This window comes from Dermacentor andersoni, chromosome 2 (genome assembly GCF_023375885.2).
Source record: "Dermacentor andersoni chromosome 2, qqDerAnde1_hic_scaffold, whole genome shotgun sequence".
In the NCBI taxonomy this organism is placed as follows: Eukaryota; Metazoa; Arthropoda; class Arachnida; order Ixodida; family Ixodidae; genus Dermacentor; species Dermacentor andersoni.
Window position 1 is genome coordinate 237,522,684 of NC_092815.1, and position 16,217 is coordinate 237,538,900.

The window sequence follows — 16,217 nt, forward strand, 5'->3', positions numbered from 1 at the left end:
CGCCGAATGACCATGCTGCCGGCGAGGGCGAACAAATGCACTAGTTTCACCCTAGCCAGAACCGCTGTCCTATTTAACCTCGCCACAAGGGAAGGTCTGTCCAAGGGCGTGCGCTCGCGTGGTCGCGTTTTTAACGTTGAACACGCGCCGATGCGGAATCTTAAACACGCCGCTCAAAACGTGGATAGACGTAGGATGGAGGGATCGATGTTCTGAGCGTCCCCTTTGGAACGGGGCGGTGGGCTGCGCCCCCTAGCTCTTGTTATCACGCTGCCTAATGTCCTACGTAGGTGAAAAAAGAAAAAGAGAAAATGAAAACAGCTATGAACTCCCACAAACAAATTTTCTGATCCCCTATTGCGAACTTTGCTTTTGTACGTCTCCGTTCTTTGTCGTTTCCCTACTTCCACCAATCTTACAATCGCCTCTTACTTCGTAGTGCGTGCAGGCACAGCGCCACCTGCAGTCACGGTGCGAGATATTCGAGCGCGGGCTCCGTCCTTCCGTTCTCATTGCCTTCGGCCGAAAGGGAGAAAGCAACAGAAGTCCACAAAGCTCTTCATAAAAGGGGATATCATTTGCCGTTCGACAGAAATCAGTCACTAGCCGATCGCGCTCGCCGCGTGATTTTGTGCCTGTCTTTACCGCTTTTTTTTTTAATTTTTACTGCTTCGTTCGCTTCGTAGAAATATGTGAAGATGCCCTTAGATCGAGGAGTTCTATTGGACGCGTTATTAGATCTTTAGAACGAGAGAATGAAATGGTGAAATAAGCAGGAGACAAAGAAAGCTGGAGATATTCTGCTGTACGTCATTATTGTGTTTCACGGACCAAGTTTTAGTAGCGTTTTTTTAGTTTATAAGGTAATAGATGAAGGGATGGATGAGTGCATACGGACGGACAAGAAGGGTTGAGCGACTGTTTTTGTGAGCTCCTGCTCTTTATTGGTGGGGTCGCTAGTGCTGCCAAGTTCGTTGTTCATCTTCGTGCTGCACTTTTCCTTGTGACCTAACTTTTGTACATAAACCTAAAAACGCGACAACGTTGTTCTGACCAGAAATACCCTCTTGGCTAGTGTAGTGGCAGAGCGACATATTTAGACGCAAAGAAAAAGTGAACCACACAATACCTGCAATTGGCTACCCTTTACCGTGCAGAAGAGCAAAGGGGCGCGAAAGGCAGAAAAATAACGGAAGAATAAACAATATAAAAGCTTTAGCAGAGTCACCTACCTAATGGCATCTACATAGTGTTACGTAGATGTCACTACGCTGGTGGTCTTTGTTGTGCTACCCAGTGACCCAAGTTGGCATCGAAGAGGTTTATTAAGGAGTGGCGCGTACCCACTGACACATACCCACCAGAATTGTCCCCATTATTATCCTGCACTACCTTCAGGATTGGCCTACGCTTTAGATATTACTATATACTGGGTCAGCTTACGAAAACGGTCGTATGCCCGTTATAGAAAACTGGGTTGAACTCGTCAAAAGTGTTTCGTATTAAAACTGTCTGCGTGGACAGTGTCTCACAGTCTGTGATATCACGCAGCGTAACCGATAACTTCATACGCGCAGGCAGCTCGAATCGAGCAGATGTGACAAGACATTTGCAGTGCAACCTGCATCTCGTCAGGATGGTGGCCAACGCGTAGTTAAGACTTCTTGCGTAATTTTAGAGGCGATAACTTCGCTCTCACTGCTCGCACGTTTTATAATCAGCAGTGCCGGTATTCATGTGTAGCCGCTGTTTATGTGTAGCCGCTGTGTCTTTAGTTTGAGCAGCCGACGTTCAGCTCTCACATCGGTTACGATGAAGCTGAGATTCTGATCTTATTTCGCGCCCTGCTTGCGTTGCTATCACCAGTCGTCTGCTTTCGGATGAAGTCGCCCACAAACTCGCAGTTCAAGAAAAATTCGTCCTGGACCTAACGGGCTTCCGCAGAACTATTATGCCAAACTCTTGCCTTTGCTTCGACTTGTTGACAAATTAGACTTCGCCGTGTCATCTGCTAGCCGTCTGGTTAGCTCAGATAGTAGAGCGGCTGCCCCGGAAAGGCGGTGGTCCCGGATTCGAATGTCGGACCAGGACAAATTTTTATTCAACTGCGAGGCTTTTCCTTCGAGGAACCCGCATGGGTTTCCTTTTGTAGTAATTTGTTACGTTTGGGTGGATGTCTCATTTTCCCTTTTTTAGGAAGCCAATATGTCACATGCGCCACCCGGAAGCGCGCACAACTTATACAGTCATTTTGCAACCATTGTAACAAGAGAGGCACACATTTTTTTTCCTTTCACCAGCAATAAATTATATACGACAGGGGAGAGGCACGCGACGCTCAATAAATAGTTGCTAGTCTGAGCTCTGTCTTGTGTCTCTTTCCCCCATTCTCGACCACTATTCCACCATTTTGCGTAGTACGCTAATCTTTCAGGATGTACCAACTAGTCCGCAACAAGCTTCTATTTTCTATGCTTCCTTGCACATGCAGTTTTTACTGGTCTTGCCGGATTTGTCTTCTTACAAAGACTTCCTAGCTTGATAGGCAGTGAAACGATGACCCTTATGTTATGCCACCCACTGCTACTGTCTTAATGTTGTGCGTGGCTTACATTGGTGCATGGGATCACGGCAATGTTTTTCTTATCGGCAAAGGTCCCGTCTTGGGATTCAGATTGGCCCGGTCGTGAGCGTATTTTCTTAAGCTGCTTTTCTACTCTGAAACCAAGAAGCCAGATCCAGCAAGAAGCGAATGATGAAAGTGGTAGTCGGTGTGCTAGAAATATCACTATGGAACTACGTGGCCCGTAGCGGCGGTATATTCCCGACCACCTGTGTTACGCAATCACCTCCTGTAACTTCTTCGAATCCGGACTCTTCTCACGTCGCGTCTGCGATGATTCCGGTTTCCGGCGTGGCTGCCGGCGGCCAAGGGCAGCGGGTGACGAGGGCGCGCCGCAGCTTCGTTATCTCTTCTCGCGCCAAACAATGGCGGCTCCTTAACGCTGGCGTGACCTGACTCTCATTACGAGGGCCTGAGCAATAATGGCAAGGCAATGTCCGTGTGCTAATGAGATAGGCATTTTTGTGAAACGATGTGAAAGGAAGAATTGCTGGCGGGACACCGCGGGCAACGTGAATACTGTTACAACAACGGTTGCAGCGCTGACCGGTTAGATTCACAGCGCGAGCCCTGTTCGTTCTTCCTCCTACTTTCTGGAGTGATGGCGCCCACGCGCCTCGTTCAAGCAATCAAATACCACTCGCGTTTAGCATAATCGCCCTGCGGCCGAAGCGACGTCCCGGAGCCTCTAAATGTCATCACTGGGAGCGTGATACTGCTTTAATCGTGTAACGTGAACGATATCACCGGACTGGGAAGCAGATGGGGCGTCGGGGGCGATCTTGTAGGTGACGGGAGTTACGGCACGAAGCACTCGGTATGGGCCTGTGTAACGAGACAGCAGTTTTTCTGACAGGCCGACCTGACGCCACGGAGACCATAGAAGCACCAAAGAACCAGGCGGGAACTGCACGTCTCGGTGTCGCCGGTCGTACAAACGCCTTTGACTGTCTTGGGATTTCAGAAGGCCGACACGGGCAATTTTCGTTGCATGGGCTCTGCGGGCGGTGGCGTCACGTGCATATTTACTGGTCGTGGCCGCGTGAACAGGGAGGTTGTGTCGAGGGGCAATGCTGGTTCTCGGCCGAACAGAAGGGAAAATGGGGAACAACAGTCTGTGTCGTGGCGCGAGGAATTATATGCAAATGTGACAATTGGTAGAGCGAGGTCCCAGTCAGTGTGGTATGAAGAGACATATTTCGCGAGCATGTCTGTGAGAGTGCGATCGAGGCGCTCCGTGAGGCCATTTGTTTGCGGATGGTATGACGTGGATAGCTTGTGCCCGTGGCACAGGACTGCATGATGTCCGCGATAACATTTGATAGGAATGTCTGGCCACGGTCTGTGACAAGTTGTCGCGGAGCTCCATGGAATGAAATCATGTCGCGTAGAAGAAAATCGGCGACAATACGCAGCGTTTATTTGAGTTATGCGCATGCTTTTTTGCGCTGGAACGCCTGTATAGATGGCTCTTCTGTGCGGAAGACGCAGTATAGTTACAAGCTTTAACTCTCTTTCTGCGTGAATATTTGTCCAAAATCCTCTTCTAATTATGTATGCTTTAAATATGATGATCAATGTCTATGTTCTTCCAAAAAAAATTAAAATAATTACACTTTCACGCACTAGCCTTCACTGATGGGTAAAGTTACCTTATGCCTTCTGATATCGGTAAACCTCAGCAAATTGGTGCCTTTCCAAATACTGTGATCGACAAGAGCAGACATTCTGATGTCCTGCTGATGGTTTTTTCCCGGTGTTTGTTTAGTGACTATCTTGATTGATTTCCTGAGCTTCGCTGGCAGCTCTAATTCAATTTCATTGACAAACATGTCAATTTCGTTGACAAACCACATGCACTAGATACAAGGTATGTGCACCGATAGCCTACATTGGCTAGTGGCCAGTCCGGTGGAGACTGAATCAAACAGGTCAGCAGTGCACTGCGCTAATAATTGTGAATATCGTAAAAAAATATACAAGGCCATGTCCATAATCGCAACCATGCAATAGATGACAGATAGCATAATTAAAATGCACCCATGACTGCAGCTGAAAATAGGCGTTTACTTGTTCTGACTTTGCAAATTAAATATTTCTGAACTTAGACATGTAAATTTTCTTGTTACCTTAATCTCCAGGGGTTGGTAAATATAAAATTTTGTCCCATGCAATTTAATTATTTGTTCTCCTTATACACTGCAGCATCTAGTAAAATTAAGATTGCTGTTTGATGCCTGTCCAGTGCTACGAGTTGGTATGTTAAAAGTAGTAGCAAAGTTAATGCCTATTATTTTGTTAGCGAAGAGGGCAGCCTTGTATCACAAACTGCTGAAACAGTCAGTATACGTTGTTCCTAAAGTATAGTGTTGATATTTGCATTTCTATAACTCCTGCGTAATACCCATAGCGCTCTCTTTTGACGTCACAATAGTTTATATGTGTTACGCACCACGATCCTCTGCAATAACTTACGTGAGAATCGAAAAAAAGCAAAGTACAGCGACCAAAGCACAGACGGTGTAAAATATTAGTGGGCTTTCAGTACCGCATAACAACCACCGTTCTGCATGCGCCATGGATTTTTTTTCTTACCGGAGCTACTCAGCGCACGCATCTGAACATTTAAGGAAAAACCTTGTTCGACCGGCTTGCGTAAACAGAGCTTATCTAAAGTAAATGTATTGTTTCTTCGATATTGCAATTTTCTTTCAGCAATAAATCTTGGTTTCCCTTCAACGAACCAGTTACTGATTCTTGACAATGAACTCAGTCATTATGCTGACTTGCAGTGCTCAAAGACAATTTCCTGCAAGTATTGCGTAGTAGCATCTGTGTACATTATTGCATTCGAATGCATTAGAGGTTCTGCGAAATCGTTTGTGTACAGTCAAAAAAGTGCCAGCGCAGAACTGATCTCTGTGGCACAACCAGTGGCGTAGCAACGAGGGGGGGTGGGGTGGCTGTGGGCCCCGGGTGCACGGGGCCAGCAAGGGGGGGGGGGGGGGGGTGTCATATACGTCTGAAAACACCCGAAAATTTTCGATATCCTTGCCTTCCTCGACTACACCCGGGGTTGGGGGGAGGGGACAGAAGATCTAAGCGCCCCGGGTGCCAGATGACCTAGCTACGCCACTGGGTACACCGCATGCTGTATTGCTCTACGCCGATTCCTTATGGTGAATTACCACTTTTAGTGCGATAGCAAGTACATGAACAATCCAAGCGAACTTCTGCCGTCGTGGTCGGCGTCGCCGTGAGGTTCCGTACATATTTAGGTATATGTATGGTATATGCCACGCCTTGCTATATGACATGCGGCATATGTGGGTTATATTGCCACACGATTCTACCATTTGAGTGTCTCATACCAGGTTATACACTCTTGACAAAATTATTTCTCAGAATTTTGAAAATAGCAGCCCTAAACCAATGTCAAAACACCCACAGCACGTGCCTTTTATATTAAATATTCTCCGACTCTAGCGTTAAAAGCGCGATACAAAAACTGTGCTCGAAATTGACAATGATGTAACTCCATTGGCGCGGCTGTCCACAGCCTCTGGCGTGAGCTCCGGAAATAGGTTTGAAACATACTCGATACGGAAAAGTGGTGGTAGAGTCACTAAAATGTTCGCTTTAATTCATAAACGTAAATGAAATTTTCCGATGGCAGGATTCAAGCAGAGGAGCGCTAGCAAAGCGGCTCGTTTTTACTTAGTCGGCTTCCGTTTACTTCATTTCATACTGCCACAGTAGCGACGAGTCTTGCACTTCGTGTAATATTTTTATTTGTTGCTATCACATTCATTGCTTCGCCCTTAAGGTGACACTGATATTTTCAATGCGAAAGCATTCTTTGGCGAGTACCCCAGCGAAATATGTCCGACACGTACGGGATGCCTTGTATGTGGAAAATAAATGCAGAATTTGTCAAGTTGACACACGTAATTGTTATAGTGGTGTAATAGTAGATGATTCCTAGCAGTGGAAAAAACAACAAATTAAATGCTATTCAGTAGGATTCGAACCATGGACTGCAGGGTGTGTAAGCATTCCATGGCGAGTACCCCAGCTAAATCTGTCCCTCCTGTGACCGCTTGTATCTGCTAAATAAACTTACAATTGGTCATGTTAACGCATGCAATCGTTATAATCGAGGAAGAGTACATTATAGGATGCGCTACAAAAAACATACTGTGAGTGGGATTCGAACCATGAACCACAGCATGGCAGAAAGTGCCTGTGTGAGCCACAAAACAATCATGGGAGTGAAAGTTGCTTTGGACTCCGTTTATATCACACACAGCTGAAGCCAAAGGGACATTAAGAAGTTTGTCTCCATTTCCTTAGTTTTCTACAGTCCTACAGGAATGCGTAAGCATTCCTTGGCGAGTACCCCAGCAAAATCTCTCCCTCTCGTGACGCCTCATATCGGTAAACTAAAAGCCTAATTGGTCATGTTAACACATGTCATTGCAATAGTATATTATTAGACGTTTGGTAGCGTCAGAAAAACAAAACAAAAACATTTCTGACCGGCATTCCAACCCTGGGCCGCAGCGTGCCATGACTGTGTCTGTGTGAGCTACATGGGATTGAAAATTGATTGGCCTCAGTTTACATCGCACCCGTTTCAAGTGAAAGGAACATTAAGAGGTTCCTCTCCATTTTCCCAATCAAAGACAACGGCCAATAGGCACCAAATCAACATAGTGTTTTCCGCTCCCTGTAAACTTTCGAAAATAGGCAATACGATGAAAAATTGGAAACGCCAGGAATGCACCACGAATCACGAGAAAAAATTCACCAGGTGTACCTCTGACGCGAATTACGAGATACCTTTAGATGGCGGACATGCACATCGGAGGACAAACTGGGCAATGTTTCAATGATGGAGCTAAGCAGCATAAAAAGAATGTAAAAAAAGTACGGTAGCCATTTAGCAGCGCATTGCAATAAATGCTCATGTACCCCTATGCTCAATGACACCAGGTTTCTGAAGCAAGCAAAGAGCAAAAAAGAAAGAGGAATTGTAGAAGCTTACTGCATCACCAAAGCAGGAGATGAATGCGTTAGAACAGCCTCACACATCATCACAAAACTTGAGATTAATTTTCTAGGTGGGCACCTCTACTTGTAGGCAGCACGCATGCGTTTCAACCTTTTGGTTATTGTTGGTGTTTTTTGACAATTTATAAAAGCTGATTGATCTTTGAATGAAATTTTCAATTGGCGGTACAGCGGTCATACTGCTGTGTGTTTTCGGTTTTTGCCCTCGTGTTCATCGCGCTGCTTCAAGTTTTACTCTAGATGCAGCGTTCTGTTGCTCAATGTGTGCTACATAAGTGTTCTTCCCTACGAGAAGCCTGCGAATACGCGTAAAATTGCCGTGCGACTGGCCGCTCGATGCACATTGAGTGTATTACCATTTATTTTACGTTTACATAACTTTACATAATTTCCTTCGTTGGATTTATTGTAACTGCTAACTGCACAAGTATACCTTGTTTTGCATTCTCCATTACTTACTTTCTTCCATGTTTCCTTTGATATGATTTTAATGTGGTGCTGCTCGTTGCTTTAGAAAATGCATGCTTATAAATAACAGGAGGTCCCGATACAGTCACTGACTATTGGACCTCCTTCTGTATATTATTGTTTTTTATAACATGTAATGTATAAGGAATAAATCAATTTCAATTTCAATAAATGATATTGTTAACATTCGTGGATGTAAAAATATGGTGCTATCTGCAGACGGCACAAGGGTACTTTCCTATGAAAATAACACGAACGAAATGTTTACAGAGCCGGATGTATGGCTAGAAAATGTTAACTTCTGGTTCAAGGCAAATAAGTTTCTACTCAATACAAGAAACCGTACATGTTATTCAAAGCTAAATGAATTACAAGTCTACCAATCTTTGCAATTTCAGGGAACTCCACTCAAACAGACAACAATCAGATTATTAGGTATCGTATTTGATACAAACCTTGCATTGACGCCTTCTGTCGACTCGCTAAGAACGGACGTCTCATGAGCTATTGTATTAGTAAATAAACTAAGGTACTTCCTCCCGTCGGACGCTATGCGACAAATTTCCTATGCCCTTCTGCACTCATGCTTCGCATACTCCTCTCTCGTGTGGTCTAGGACCACCGAGACAAACTTCTCTTTTCGCTTTAAAAAAAGCGTACAATACCAGCAGTTGGAAACGTTCTCTGCGCTGAGAGTATAATTTCAGATTTTAGTTACTATGGCATACTGGCGATAAAGCATTTATTTAAACCAAAACTATAATTGGAAATCCTGCGCCAACACAGAATAGAATGCTGCTTGATGAAAAATATCAGGTTAAGCAGACACCATATCAACCACGACCAAATGTAATAGCTAAGTCCAGATCATGTACAAATTATGGTTTACAGATATTAACATCACTAATTCCGGAACTTCTGAGCAAGTACCACAATATAATAAACTTTTTACAGGAGAGAATCTTCCCAGTACAATTGAACATGCAAGTTGAGACAATGTTACTTTCTCAGGTCTAGGTTTGTGCTGTGTTTTATTATACACTTCATTTTTTGGTGTATGAAGTGTGCTTACTTTCAAAAATACGGTACTTATGTAACATTATTTTGTTTGTTCTCCTTCTTATTCCACTGAAGAGCTGAAAATAATAGTTGTTTCATTTGCGTTGCTGTATGCACTTCATTGTGATTTCTATAAGATGTTGATTATATGAGCTATAACAAAAAAAAAATGATCGCCATGCTGCGGTTGTTGTATATGTGATGTAGCCTATTCAGGCACGCTCCAGGCCTCTTGCTGTGCCTCCCGAGGCAATTTGTATAAATTACCTTTGCATAATCAATTAATGAATAAATGAACTCCGCGAGAACCCTTACAAGCTCTGTTACTCTTCAGGACTGTTTGTCAGCAACAAAAGAATTGGTTTAGAAACCAGTCCACGAGCTATAATATGATAAATAAGAAATTTTTACAACGCGACATGCACGCACACCCTTACAACTTTTCAGCGTCGACTACTCGGCATGTCTGTGGCATTTTAATGCGACAGCGTGAAGGAGCCCGTGTCGCAGAAAAGCCGGTGTCGGCGTCAATGTCCGCGGCGTTGGCCGTGAGCGAAAAATTCCGGCAGGCAATTTATAAATAAAAACAACTTGCAAAATGGGCTGCGTGGGAATCGAACCAGGGTATCCGGAGTGTGAGGCGGAGACGCTACCACTCAGCCACGAGTTTTTTTTTTTTTTTTTTTGTTTTAATTCCTTTTATTTCCTTTTTTTACATAGCAGGTACCATGCACGGAAGCGTTCTTTCTTCACAGCTTTTCTAACACACACACACATACACAGAGAATTGCACATCTATATAAGTATTCACCTTTGCTGCAGGCGCTTCTGCCACACCTGCCATCGCTTGCTAAACTCATCTTCGCCGCCCAGCAGCGAACTTGTATACGAAAAAGCATCACAAAAGTGCGTCCACGCAGGTTTTGCGTTTTCTAGTGCTAGGACGTAATCAGTTCGGGATCTCCAAATTGCATACAAACCTAGCAATAACAGGGTTTCAACACTGTTGTTATTTTTGTCATCTTCCAGTGTCAGATATTTTACGTTATCCCAATTTGGGTATATCTGCACGTCAAACACAATTCGCATGTTGTGCCAAAATAGTACTGCATTTGTACAAAACAAAAATACGTGCTGCAACGATTCTGGATAGGGACAGAGCGGGCAGTCCGTTGACCACGGCACGAAGAAACCCTTGTTACGTAGCCATGTTTTTACAGGTAGAACTTCGACATGTAACCTAACAAAGAAATCCTTAATCGCTGTTTTTACAGGATATTTTGGTAGACGCTTGAAAACGTCAGACTCCAGCTGGCTTCCAACTCGAGACCGATATAGGGGTGGTGGGAATAGCATATCTATAGTGTTCCAGTACAGACTCTTCCGTTTTACATTTTTTAGGTACTCTTGAGAAAAACGCTGCTCGAAGAAGCGCGCTGCCTGCTCCACCTCCCTGTAGAATTTTAGGGTGCGGGCTCGTGGGACTCCTTGAGCACCTTCGATCCACTCGCTTAAGTACCCCCCTCCTAATTGTTTGAAAGAATGACGTATAATATGATGGGTTTGGTTTTTGAAAAAAAGGTACCTGTGAACTTTGAGTTTTACCTCTACGTTTACCAGCCCTAGGCCTCCTTTTGCCTTACTTAAGAATAAATTACTGCGCCTCATGCGCTCAAACCGTGACTCCCAAATATATGTTGCGCAAAATCTATGCACTCGATTCACCTGAGCCGGCAAACAGGGCATCACCTGCGCTGAGTACCATATAGCTGGAAAGAACACAGTGTTACATACAAAGGTTCTGTTCATAAGCGGGACCGTTCTCCCATGCCACTGTTGCACTTTTGCCGCGAGGGTACCACTTCGAATTGTATTTTGTCCATTCTGTAGGTTGGCAGAATTAAAACACACACCGAGGTAGCTGATGATTTCAGACGTCCACTTCACCTCTAGGAAGGTGGTTGGTTTTAAGTCCCAGGCACCTAACCATGCACCCGCGCACTTTTCTCGATTCACTTTAGCACCAGAAACTTTACAAAAGTCCATGACATGCTGCACTCCTTGGCGGATTTCCTCTCTGGAGACACCCACAAGCGTAAGGTCGTCGGCGTAGGCGAGGACTTTCAGAGAAGTATCTGCTAAACTGAAGCCTGTTATGTTGCTGTCGTTCAGAATTGTTCGGCACAAGGGTTCTAAGTACAGAGCAAAAAGAACTGGTGACATGGGGCATCCTTGCCTAACGGATCTGTTGAGCTGTATGGTGGGAGTTGTTTGTCCGTTGATTACCAGTCGCGTCGTCACTTGTCTGTAGCAGACACCAATATATTTTAGAAGTCGGTCCCCAATGTTGCAGGCCTTAAGCAAGTTGAAGAGAAAGTCATGTGTTACTCTATCGAAAGCCTTGCTCAGATCCACTTGCAAAACCGCTGCCCTGGATCCACCAACGGAGGTAGCTTCGCACAGTATCCTCATAGTATGCAGGTTATCACTGATGCGACGTCCTTTGATGCCATAAGATTGATGGTTGCCTATAACTGATCCGAGGGCAAAGTCCAGCCGTCTAGCTATAATTTTAGCAAGTATTTTGTAATCAGTCGTTAAAAGACTAATGGGGCGGAAATCGCTCACTGTCGGCACTTGCCTTGAATGCTTCTTTGGCAGTAAGACAGTAAGACCTCGTCGCATAGATGGCGGCAGTAATCCTCGTTTCAAAATGTCATCGTACACGTCGCGTAATATTGGGACTAATTCCGGTGAAAATTTCTTGTAAAAGGCAGTGCTGAGTCCATCTACTCCTGGCGATTTTCTTGGTTTTAGCTTCTGTATGGCCCATTCTATTTCGCTTTCTGATATACACTCATCCGTTTGCTGTTTTGTCTCGTCATCTATGCAGTTTAACGTTGAGGCATACTTTTGCAAGAGTTCACGGTCGCATGTGTTACTTCCGTATTCGAAGAGGTCTTTGTATGCTTGAGTTAAGGCAGTCTCGATGTCATTCTGTGATTTGAGAATACTGTCCCCGCTCTGTATTGCTTCTATTCTGTTTTTCCTGCCGCGCTGTCTTTCTTTTGTCTTTTGCCTCTAGTGAATGCGGTGTTGTCTTAGAAACGTGCCGTCGAAAGTTATACTGCGGTGTATATCGGTAATTATGAGCATGTAACTTACAGAAGTTGCAGTTACACGAGTAGCGAAGTACGTTTCCGCTTCATTTCTTCTGCGCTTTCCGCGCACGCAGAGCCATCTTGCGGCAAACACAGAAGACCCCCTCCTTTCAATGTACGGCGCTGCCCCGGCAGGTGGCGCGCCACGCGCGCATTGGGGCTGTGCGGGGACTGGTGCGAGGGGCGTCGCGGCCCCAACTCCCTCTCCCCTGACGACGCTTCGCCGTGCTATCTCTGGGGGTTGCAGAATCAAGCCTCCTTCCTTTCTTTAGATTACTATCTGTATATCTCTCTGCCCGTGCCGATCACGACGTTTGGCTGGCGTAGATAGTTTCCCCCTCCGAGACACCGAGTTCTTTGGTTCGTTCCGCTTGCTCAGGCGCACGTTTCGTTGCCGCGCCGAACGCTGCGTTGCTCGACGTGGGTGCAAAGTCCGATGCGGGGCGCCTCATAAAGGCGCGTTTATAGTCCGACGCTATCGGCGCGCGGGCGAGCGTCGTTGGCGGTCAGTCACGCTACGTCGGTTGCGCTGCGCCAGCCGAAATGCCATCCCCTCTATACTTCAACGCGCGCGCCGCCGGCTGCTATCTTCGGAGCATGCGCAGAACGTTCGCCAAGTCGCGCGCCATCCGCAAAAGCCGTCTGCGGAGTTGGGTTGGCGCCTTTTTCTTCGCGCGCAATGCGTTGTGGTGCGAGAGTTCCGCCGACTCTGACGCCCGAATGGCTCAGGAGCCATATCAGCGCCGGGCCCGTCGGGGCGCGTCGGAAGCCGCCGGTTACGTTGGCTGCGCCGGTGCGCCCGACTATAGGGGTGTCGTTTTCGCCGACGTGACGTAGCGTGCGCGCGCGCGGGCGTTACGTCGGACTATAAACGGGTCTTAAGTGATCGCTGCGCCGTAGCGCATTGTCTTACACCTCTTGGTGGGTCGACGGGAACGCTGTCGCGTTTCACTCTTGAAGGCGAAGCTTAAGCGTCCTCCAATTTTTAGTGACGAGGGACGCTCCTGAAGTGAACAGCGCTGCAGCAATCCTTCGAACTGGAAATCGGCATGCGCACACACGCCTATGGTCGCCGATCACGCCGCCCCTCGCCGCTAAAAGGCCGCTGGCGCACCGGGCAGCCGACGCTGGCACGACATAATTAAAAAAATAAAAAACTGCATGAAACAAGCAAGCGATACGAGCTACCCGAACCTGTGGCTGCCTGCTGCCCTGCTGAGGTATGAGACCGTATCTCAGGACGATGGTTTAATAGCCGATTAGTGACGTCAGCCATCTCTGTGAAGGCATTGTTCTCGATGACCACTTGAGATGGACAGATGATGGCGTTGGCGTATGTAGCGTGTACGTCACCGGCAGTCACACGAGACAGTATGCTTCGTTCGTTTGGATACCGATACGCTGCATGAAGTATTACGGGCTGCCCAACCTTGTAGCTAGCTGGAGTGCTCTGGAATGATGAAATTCAACAGGGCTTTTACGTGACAGAATCAGGATATAACTATGAGACAGGTCGTATTGGGGACTCCGGATGAATTTTGACCACGTAGTGCTCTTTAACGTGCACCGAGTTCGCGGTACACGAGCATTTTTGCATCCCCCCCCCCAAATAAATGCAGAGGCAGCGGCTGGGATTAAATCGGCGACCTTGAACCAAGTCGCCTAACGCCATAGCCAGTAGGCTCCCATGGCGTAGCTCTGATCTCTAAGAGATGGCGTATGGGGATATTTCCGAATCGCTCTTGGCCACGGAGTGCTTCTGAGACGCATCCTTATACCACGAAAGCGTTTGCATTCTGTGCCCCTTAGTGTAAGGTCCCAGCAGCTCAGCTCGCGGACAGCAACCGAGCGCAACACCGTGCGATCAACTAACTGCAGGAGATATTCATTTGCGCTTCCACGTTCACTGACCCTTTGTGTTCACGTTTGGCGCTGTGCTTTCACTGTCACGATGCCGCCGAAGATGTGGTCTGCCCGGCTGAGATCTGGTTACGGGCACGAAGTAGTTGCTAACGTTGCCTTTCTTCTGCGCAGCCGACCCGGAATTCTGGTTCGACCAGGGCCTCTCTGGGATCGAGCAACGCCTGAACCTGCTCCAGAACACGCGCCGCGCCCGTCAGGCGGTGCTCTTTCTCGGCGATGGCATGGGCGTCTCCACGTTGACTGCGGCTCGCATCTACAAGGGCCAGCGGCTGCGGCGCAGAAGCGGCGAGGAGAGCGCACTCGCCTGGGACTCGTTCCCGCACCTGTCGCTGGCCACCACGTACGGCCTGGACGTGCAGACCTCGGACTCGGCAAATACGGCGACCGCCTACCTCTCGGGCGTCAAGGCCAACTACGAGACGCTGGGCGTGGACTCTAGGGTTAAGGTATACCCTGAACGTCAGGATTTTAGTAATATGTTCGTTCAGAATCTGTCTTGTGCTGACTGTGTGCACGCACTAGATACACAAATATGTGTGAATTGCATATGGAAGTCCCACTGGTTACTTACTTGAGCAAGGCATGTTTAGAAAGGAGTCGCGGAAAGTGACGAAGTCTGGCTGCTTTTCAACGATACTGCAAATGCATGAGATGATCAATTCTTTAACAGCGGGCAAATGCTGACTCTCTCAACGAAATAAACAGTGGTTGCCTATCTACATCTTAACGCAGTCAAGTGCCCGATTGTTTCGTCATAATGATAGAGGCGCGGATAGCGTGAGCGCCAAGTCACGGAGGCTGCAATACTTTCTGGCAATCGTGAGGCAGTGAATGTAACGAATGTTTGTGAAACTAGGGCTGTTCGAAGAGACCCGTGTACGATCAAGTGTCATCGAGCGATGTCTAGACGCTGCTTCCGTTCTCGATAACGGTACCTAAACACATGTACCATTTTTGGAGGTAGATGGCGCATCAGCGCCACCACTAATTAATAAAGTATAGTGTCCCTTCGTTGTCTGCCGGTCTAATCTGAAATCTTTGTTCATAGACCCACAGGACCTCGAAATTTGAGTGCTGCGGAGGGCTGACCTATCTGTCTTGAACTTTATCTGCACATCACCAATTACATTGACCTTAGTCACCACACATTACCAAGCTAACTCGTTTAGTTCAGTGAGGACATCAGGCGAACCGAATTTATCACTATGAAAAGGTAAAAAGGAAAAAAATGGGGGTTCAATAATTATTGGCAACGTTTCTAAATAAGCCGGAAATGTTAAAACCATGCGACGCATTGCACTTAAAATGCCTGATCATTCCTTCGAAGTATAAAATATCTGAAACGCAGAGTTCTGTTTGGACATTACAAAACCTAGCTAATAACAGCAGCGCGATACTTTCGAGTACTTGCCTAGAACATAGAACCCCTATGTTCGCAAAATTTGACCTCAGTTGTAGTTGTAATTATACCAGAGCAGTCGACTAAGTTTTATGCCGCTCTTAAAACAGACTAAGAATGCTATGGACCACTTGCATACCTATTTTACTGGAAAAGGAGCATTTAACCCACCCATTAGAACATTTCCTACACAGTATACCCATACTATGCTCCTAATTTTCCCCAGATACAATGAAGATGCCTTATTTAGCTCAACTAGAATACCGGAGAAACAACTACGAATGTCGTATGATCCACGAATACACATGAAAAATCGAGGGTTTAGTAATTATCTGCAACACTTGAATTTGAAACAGGAAAGCTCTAAGTTTCGCAACTCATTGCGCCTAAAAATATCCATATTTAAAAAAAATTGAAGTTTGCACCTCGTGCTAGTGCTTTAGTAGCCTGGGAGATATCCCGGTGAGCAGCGGTATGACAGCCGGGAACGCTTCAATCAGTAACTTTATGC

At 46.4% G+C, this 16,217-nt stretch overlaps 1 protein-coding gene across 1 annotated transcript in view; it reads left to right on the forward strand.

The window, feature by feature from the left end:
• Positions 1 to 16,217, forward strand: part of LOC126539906 (alkaline phosphatase-like) — a 91,862-nt gene that overhangs the window by 19,070 nt on the left and 56,575 nt on the right. Inside the window, exon 2 of the mRNA XM_050186724.3 lies at positions 14,419 to 14,753. Within this exon, the coding sequence (XP_050042681.1) occupies positions 14,419 to 14,753 (335 nt within the window). The remainder of the gene's footprint in view (positions 1 to 14,418; positions 14,754 to 16,217) is intronic.